Source organism: Cannabis sativa, chromosome 2 (assembly GCF_029168945.1).
Source record: "Cannabis sativa cultivar Pink pepper isolate KNU-18-1 chromosome 2, ASM2916894v1, whole genome shotgun sequence".
NCBI classification, from domain to species: Eukaryota; Viridiplantae; Streptophyta; class Magnoliopsida; order Rosales; family Cannabaceae; genus Cannabis; species Cannabis sativa.
Window position 1 is genome coordinate 28846305 of NC_083602.1, and position 8735 is coordinate 28855039.

The 8735-nt window shown below is 33.2% G+C and overlaps 1 protein-coding gene across 2 annotated transcripts; it reads right to left on the reverse strand.

Annotated features, from left to right (window-relative positions):
- Window positions 1-399: 399 nt before the first annotated feature.
- LOC115720634 (pentatricopeptide repeat-containing protein At3g04750, mitochondrial) lies at window positions 400-7844 on the reverse strand. 2 transcript variants are annotated; one of them, XM_030649800.2, is made up of 7 exons: window positions 7439-7806; window positions 2191-2300; window positions 1754-1965; window positions 1574-1668; window positions 1187-1289; window positions 942-1084; window positions 400-757 (listed from the first exon to the last, which is right to left on the reverse strand). In XM_030649800.2, exons 1-7 carry the CDS (start codon window positions 7649-7651, stop codon window positions 659-661), a joined length of 975 nt encoding a protein of 324 aa, XP_030505660.2. In that variant the 5' UTR covers window positions 7652-7806; the 3' UTR covers window positions 400-658. The 2 variants fall into 2 exon arrangements, with proteins under 2 accessions (XP_030505660.2, XP_030505659.2); XM_030649799.2 differs by lacking the exons at window positions 400-757; window positions 942-1084; window positions 1187-1289; ... (1 more) ...; window positions 1754-1965; window positions 2191-2300 and adding an exon at window positions 2788-5103 and having other exon boundaries at window positions 7439-7844.
- Window positions 7845-8735: the final 891 nt, after the last annotated feature.

Here is an 8735-nt window from a genome sequence, read left to right on the forward strand (position 1 = left end):
TTAGTTTATTGTTTCTTTTATATTTTTCAGTACAAAAATTTCACTAATTTAGAATATGTAACAATTTTTAATTAGTTGGATGTGAATGAAAGACTTATCTTCTACGCCATATTCAAAATGTTCACATTAAAAACAAGAAATGATGAAACTGAAAATGGTAACCTCTGGTAAATAAAGTAATAAATGTTGAGTGTTATTAGTTGGTCCATGGGTTCTGAATTATTAGTCATTTGTAATATTGAAGAGGAAAAAAGAAGATTAATTTTATGGTGACTTCTAAATTATATTCACTGTACTACATTGAAATTTGATCTTTGAAAAGGGTGTCCTTTAATTTTACATGGACCAAATGAGAAAGCCAGCAAGCTACCTAATTTGTTAAATTAAAGGAAGTAAATCTTAGGCTAATGGATTCATTTCACCAACGGATGAACATAAAGTTTATTTTTTCCATGGTGTAAGTCTAAAGAAAGATGAAAAATAATAGAAAAGGGAATAAAGTAGATAGAAAAGGAAGAAGTAAAACACAATGAGAAGTAAAAAAAGCAATGGAGAAAAACACTTTTTGTACCATTCTACAATATATAAAGTGAACAGAGAACAAGTTCCCACCACCTTTTAAGAATGATATTTCAACAAAAGAGCTTTAGCAATAACTTCAAATAGGTTTCTGAAACTTTCCATGCACCCACACTCTTTGCATGCTCTTTCCCTTTCGACGATTTACTGAGTTAATGCAACAATAGTCGAGCTCCACCTAGCACCAGAACAGAAGAAATGCATAATGGGAAATGCTATACTTCGATGCTTAACATAAACAATATTCCAGTGAAAACAATTTGACAAAATACATTTGGCTTAGTAAAAAATGCAATATAAGAAATGTTATACTAGGCATATCTTGTAGGTAGTGCAACTACTTTTAGAGAATTTTTCTTTACCTCAATGAAGCCAGCAGCCACAAATAAATCCCTCGCAGTATCTAAACAGAAGAAATAAGAGCGTGTTCCATCTGATCGCTTGTACTCCCTGAACCCCACTCGTTGTTTCTTCTCAAATCGAAGCATGGTCATATCATAGAGGCCTGATTTTCAACGAACAGAAATTTGTTTCAAAAGGGTGCAAAGATTTGTGATGAAATAAATTTAGTTCTGAACTAATTATCCAAACAGTTGGCGATAGTTACCATAGTCCCTAAACAAGAGTAGACCTCCAGGCTTCAAAATAGAAAAGCATTCTTTAATGGAAACCGGCATCTCTGTAAGTGGTATAGCTGAAAGAGTGAATATCTAGCACATCACACCAAGCAAATAAATGCTATTCAAAACTTCTTGAAAACTCTAATAAATCAATAAAAACATTTTAAATCACATTAGTATTATACCTTTAAAAGATTATTAATTCAAACAGGTCTTCGAAGAAAATCATCATTTATTTTTAAATTAACAGCTAGAGATAAACATTATTACTATTATGGCAGAAAAGCTTTATATAAAAATGATAAACAATATTTCAGCCTAAGTTTTGTATAATCATGCAAATTTAAGCTTATCTGCAGAACAAATTTTCCTACCAATGTAATAAAATCAACTCCCCCTTTGCAACATCCATTCCCTTCCAATGAATACGCGTCATCAGAATTTGCTTCATTATTATTAATTCTAACATCTGGAGAAAAGAAGAAAAGTCTTAAGCTCTATATTGGGTATAGGACCACTTCAATTGTATAAGATAAAAGAATGAAGCAAACAACCTGATACACATGACTCATGCGTTTGAAGATTTAAATCTCGGCATTGGTTGCAGGCCAACCAAGATGGAAATCCGGTCACAGACAAGTCACAATAAAATGGATGGAAACGATGTCTGAGAGCTACTACATTAGAGTCATCTACAATCTGTTTTGCCCTTTCAAGAATCTCAGGACTACAATCACATGCATATATAATGATATTTTCATTGCCACTGCAATAAAGAAGAACAAAAAACAAGTGCTTTGTGAGGATAATGTAAAAATCTATGAAAAGGAAAGGCCGTCATGTACAAAGTCCAACAACAGCAATGATATCAGTTGTTGTGAAGTTAAAAGGAAAACACACATCTTAACAAAGTTGAAACTGTCAAAAACCCAATAGAAAAATGAATTTAAGATAAGGCATATAGATTCAAAGTCATGTGAATCAAGTTTACCGTAGTATTGGGAGAACGGTACTCCCATTACCACACCCCACCTCCAGAACCTTGGAGTTTTCTTTGCAAGAAACCAGTTCAGGAAATTCCTTCAACAAATAACGTCTTTCCTGAAAAAAGACAGAACCAGAAAAAGCAATAAAAGTTAAACAATCACAAAGATCAAAACAAAACAAAAAGGCCCAATTGTTACTACTATTTAGGTGATGAATTACAGCATTATTTCAATAAACTGCATAGCCTAAACCATTTCTATTGCTTAAATCTCCTGTTGCATACTGTAAAATGTTTTGGAACATAGATGGTCTAATAAGATGGTGTACAATACAATGTTTTGAAGATAAAAAGGGAGCCTCTATGTCAGAAAAATTATTAAGTTGCTTGTTTGACTTGTATAGATCGCTCTTGTTGTACACAGCTCTCTAAAAAAATTGTTCTGCTGAATGAGTTCAATCTCCAATAGACTTTGTAGAATGCTTACAACATTTTCTCAAGCTCCTTCTACAGAAAATTTTAATTCCTTTATGCGATTTCAGTTTTGTAGTTTGAAATAAAAATAATGTATACTTTTCTGTTGTGGCTCAATAGTAGTGGTACCTGTAGCATAATGAGAAGCTAGATTTGCTGAGATAGTAAAAGCTGAGTCACCGTTGTATGCTTTAATAGAAGTGTAAACATTCTGGCAAACATGAACCACTTAACGTTTTCTGGCACAGATAGAGACACTGGCACAGTGAAACTCATCTTGTAGAAGCCAGCATCCTTTTTTTCCAATATCATTATTTCGTTTCATCTCAATGTTGTGCGGTACTTTTTCTCTCTTAAGAGGCATATAAATGACCTCATTAAGCTTGGTGTCAAATTCATAGTACAGAACACCCACCAAGAGGATCAACAATTAGCAAAAATAATTCAGCATGGTTACATCAACATTTGCATGTCTAAGAGGAAATCATCTTCCGGCTTCATTTCATTATTTAGATACTGCATAATAGAAAAGATATCTGACCATCTTGGATGGTGCAAATCAGCTGCTACAAAATTATGAACTAGTCCGTCGATAACTACACTGCTACAACCTGCAGTCTTCTTCACTCCCTTGATTTCCATGACTTCCCTAACCATATCTGAGTGATTCCACTCCTCACAAGCAGCATATATATTAGACAACAATATATATCCACCCTCTTTCTCGGGCTCCAACTTGAACAGCTCTCTTGAAGCTACCTCTGCTAGTTCCATGTTTCCATGAGCTCTACAAGCACTAAGCATTGCTCCCCAGATCGAACAACTTGGTTTGCTAGGCATATTCTGGATCAAATCATATGCTTCAACCAACCTACCCGAACGACCTAAGAGATCCACCAAACATCCGTAGTGCTCAACTTGTGGTTCAATGCCAAATATTCTCCTCATATTGTAAAATATGTAAAGCCCTTCATTCACAAGTCCACTATGGGTGCAAGCTGTAAGAATAGCAACAAAAGTAACTTCGTTCGGTGTTACTTCTAGTTGCATCTCAGAAAACAAATCCAAAGCTTTGTTTCCATAACCATGGAAAGCAAGTCCTGTGATCATTGTTGTCCATACTGTAACGTCCTTTTGTGTTACTCCTTGGAAAACCAAGAAAGCTCTTTCAATACTGCCACACTTGGAATACATGTCTATTAGTGATGAACCTAAAAAGGCATCTACTTGCATTTGATTTCTAACAACAATTCCGTGTATCCACTTTCCTTGGTCCAATGCTCCAATTTCTGCAGCAGCAGAGACCAAACAAACCATCGTGATGTTATCAGGCCTAACATTTTCTACAACCATGCTTCCAAATAGATTCATTACCATCTTGTAATGACCATTTTGGGCAAAGCCAGCTATCAATGAATTCCATGAAACAAGATCTTTATTAGGCATTTCATTGAACAAATATAGAGAAAGTTCCAACTGCCCCGCCTTGGCATATCCTGAAATCATTGTGTTCCATGAAACAAAATCTTTCTTTTCCATTGCATTAAAAATCTTTGAGGCAAGCTCAAATTCATTGCACTTAGCATACATGTCTAGAATAGCATTACTCAATATCAAATTTAAACAATTACTAGCCTTCCTCCTCTCTATCCATCCATGAACAGACTTACCAAGCTTTGCATCTCTTGATAGTCCACAAGATATGGTAAGTCCTAGCACGGTAAACTCATCTGGTTTAAGACCCAAAGACACCATTTCATGAAAAAGTTTGATAGCTTCTAAGGGGAATCCTTCCTTAGCATTACCAACAATCATGATATTAAACGACACAACATCTGGTGTTGACATTTGGCAAAACACCTTGCGTGCAAGCACTTTTGATCCTTTCTCCAAATAAACCTTCATGAGGGAGTTTTTCAAGTATCCATATGAGCCAAAGCCTAATACAATTGCATGACAATGTACCTGCTTCACCTCTGATACACATGGAGAAGCTTTAAGTAAATAAAGGAAGGTGTTTTTATCTGGGTAAATACCCAAATGGAGCATGGAGTTGTACATAGAAAAGGATTGAACTTTGGAGAAAGATAAAGCCGAAATCATGGTATTATAAATGTAAAGGTTGGGATGAGGAGTACAGTGATTGAAAAGTAGGATTGCCGTGTCCAAATTCTCTGGGTGGGAAATGGCTGAATATAAGAGGAGTCTGCTCATGGGAAAGGTCTGCCCAATGAGCCCAATCCTCATTATTTGAGCTAGAATTTGCTTGAATTGATTGTTTGAACTACATTTCTCAAGAGAAATAAGAGTTGGGTGACTGAATTTAAGTGCCACAGTTGGATCCCATATGGTATTATTGTTGCTTGAAGAAATTGAACTCAAAAAACGGAGGCCTCGTCCATAACGATGCGTATACGACAGTTTGGCCAATGCTCGAGGGATCATCTATAAATAAATTAAATAGCTTCAAGTTAAAAATCAATTCAAGAATTTTACTCAAATTAGTTTTCTCACGAGTCAAATGAAATTAATATGAAAAAAGAATGGGAGGTAATTGTTCAATTATTTGAATCTACTTTGACTACTAAAGTACATGTCTTACCGAAAAACAATAATATAACATGTACATTCTCTTATTATTGTAATAGGAAAAGCTTCAACTATGATATCTTCATTTGAGGTTGTTGAGATCGACTAAATTGAATTGAGATGACCACAATAATTTTGTATTGAGTTTTGTTATACATCATATAATTTCAAGATTTGAAAAATAATGCCGAAAATTGAAACAAATAGGAAAAGTATAATAAAAAGAACAACCAAGATACATGGTTTGACCACATTAGCCTATGTCCAAGGAGCATCATGAGAGAGCGAGAGACGACTCTCTTTTTAATACAGACTAGACATGGACAACCTTGTATCATATCCATCTTTGATACACTTAAAAGAAATGACCATTTGTTCTTGAAAAGCTAGTTTTGAAGGTTGGTGAATAAGGTTTGACTACTGTATATGCCAAGACCGGAGTATTGAACTTGCTCTAAGTTGATTCAAAAATTACCTAGGAAAGATTTAGTTTCATAGAATTCATTGAAAGCTAGCTTTGCCCTTAAGGGTCATTACAAGATGATAATGAATCTACTTAGAAGCATGGTTGTAATTATAGGCCTAACAACATCATGATGGTTTATTTGGTCTCTGCTACTGCAAAAACTAGAGTAAAAAAGTGGGATACACAACATTGTTGTTAGAATCAGAAGCAAGTAGATGCCTTTTCAGGCTCACCACTAATAATTATGTATGACAGGTGTGGCAAAATTAAAAGAGCTTTTTGTTTTTTGAGAGAGTAACAAAGAAGGATGTTACTATGTGGACAACAATGAATCACTTGCTTTTTATGGTTATGGAAACAAACCTACAAATCAGTTTTCTTAGATGTAGCAAGATGTAACACCAAATGAAATTACATTTATTGGTGTTCTTACCGCCCATACTCATAATTTGGCATTGAACCAAGAGTTGAGCACTACAAATGCTAGGTGGATCTCTTAGGTTGTTCGGGTAGATTGGTTAGGGTGTATTATTTGATCGAGTAGATGCCAATGAAACTAAGTCGTTCTATTTGGGGAGCAATGCTTAGTGCTTGTAATGCTGATAGAAACATGGAAAAGATAGGTTCAAGAGAGTTGCACAAGTCAGAGCCCAAGACAGATGGTGGATATGGATTTTTGTCTATTATATATACTACTTGTGAGAAGTGGAATCACTTCCATATGGTTAGGGAAGTTACGGAAAGCAATGGAGTGAAAAAGATTGCATGTTGAAGTAGTGTAGTTATTGATGGGCTAATTCGTAATTTAGCCGATTTACATCATCCAAGATAGGCAGGTTTCTTCTCCATTCTACAGTATCTAATGAAATGAAGCTAGATGACGATTTCCCCTTAGACATGCAAACCATATTAAATTTTTTTCTCTAATTGTTTTGATCCCCTTGGTGAGTATTTTGTTCTATGAAGTTCATAACAAGCTTAATTGAGATCATATTAGATGTCTAGTGAGAGTGAAGAAGAGCCCCCACAGCAGGGAGATGAAGCAAAAGAATGATATTGTCTTCAACAATGTTGAAGATGAGTTTTCACTGTGCAAGTGTCTATGCTCTCTATCTATGCTAGAAAACAATTAAGTTGTTCATCTTTTATCATTAATTAAAGCATACAATACAAACAGTGACTAGGCAATTACTATCTCGGGAAACTTAAGTATGCAATGGTTATACTTCTTAATTTTTCAGTATGCAATAGTAATACTAACAATGAATGACAACAGGAAAATGTAAATCAACTTTCCATCAAACTACAAAACTGACAAATGGAAAAAGGAATCAACATTTAGTAAGCACTCTGCATAATCTCTATTGGGTATTGAACTCGTTCAGCAGAACAAACTTTTTAGAGGCGTGTGTATGAAAAGAGCTATGTAAACAAGCCAAAGCTTAATAATTTGTCAAACAAAGATTACATTTAGGAGAAATCCCAATTAAAATAAACAGGAGTTAGATAATGACAACAAGCATAATGATTCCACAAGAGTCTACATATTGCTCGCATTAAAACAATGTCTCTTATCAACATATGCCACCATATGCTAGTTCATCGGATAGTTATCTCTACCTTAAATTCTAATGTTTGGGAGTGCAAGTATTGAAACAATTTTATGATTTTTTTTTTTTTTGGTGAGAAAAGCAAATAAATAAATTAATTAATTAAAAGACGAACCTTGAAGAACTTGCCGGAAGAATGACGGATGTGAAAGCTTTTCCAGGCGTCTGAATCGGATTGGAGCAGTTGGTGTTGGGGTTGATAAGGGAGCAAGTGATGGGAAAACGACGGGGCGTTTTCAACGTGGGCTCTGAGCTCTTCCCACTCGAAGTCTTTGTTGTGGTACTCTGCTTCTTCTTTCTCTTCTTCCAAACCTATTCCTCCACTCATGCTTAACCACTCTCTCTCTCTCTCTCTCTCTCTCTCTCTCTATTCAGAGCTCAACCCACCGTTAACTGAGGAGGTAATTCCGCAGGTACTGTAAGACCCAAAAACCGGTTCAGGAAAGGGGCAAACCCGAATTTTGTTATCTTAGCATGACTGTCACTTTAGTCCTTGAGATTTATTATTATGCATTTACACCCTTAGTTTTTTTTTTCCTTTTTCTGACATAGACCCTTTTAGAGTTTTAAATGTCAATTTAGTCCCAATAATTAACACAAATTTTAAAAGTGTTATCAATGATAATAAATATGGATGTTTAAATTTTTTCATTTATTACTATTAATTATAATTATTATTCTCTACTCTTAATTTTTTATTCTATGATTCACATTTATTCTATACATCATATTGATGTTACATACAATGCACGTATAATTAGTTTTCTTTTTAATTAGGTTCAATTAAGTGATATTAAGTGCAATACATGTATATTTAATTTTTTTTTTTAATTAAGTAATGTATTTTTTTAAAAAAAATTTAAAATAGAGTTTGAGATTTTAATCTTTAAAAAAAAAAAAATTAGCTATTGCTACATTGGTGTGTTATTTGAATGTGATTATATATATACATATTTTTTAAATTTTTATTTTTTTTAATCAGGTAAAGTACTTAATAATACATATATTATAATTTACTATATTGTTAACCAAAACACACATAACCAAAGTTGAGTATGTTTATATGTAGGTTTTTTATTCATAAACTTTACGAAAAATATGGTGTGTAAATCGGCTTACCATATCTAAAACAGAAAGCAATCAATTTCTTATTACAACTATTTCAATTTAAAATATAAAATAAATAATAATAAAATTAAAAATATTTATAAAATTTTAAATTTAAATTTTTTATATAAAATATTTACATAATTTTTTTATTCTAATTTAAAGTTAAACCAATAAATTTAAAAATATGATTAAAAATATTAATAATATTTTAAGTATTTTAAATTAAAATTAAAATTTCTTTATATAAAAATTTACGTAATTTTTATTTTTAAATACATATAATCATATTATAAAATTTATAA

Bases quoted from the DNA above. Each gene is read 5' to 3' on its own strand.
- LOC115720634 (XM_030649799.2), bottom strand. From the start codon at position 7,651: ATGAGTGGAGGAATAGGTTTGGAAGAAGAGAAAGAAGAAGCAGAGTAC. The intron at 5,104-7,438 runs GTTCGTCTTTTA...ATTTATTTATAG, and splicing joins CTTCCGGCAAGTTCTTCAAG to ATGATCCCTCGAGCATTGGC.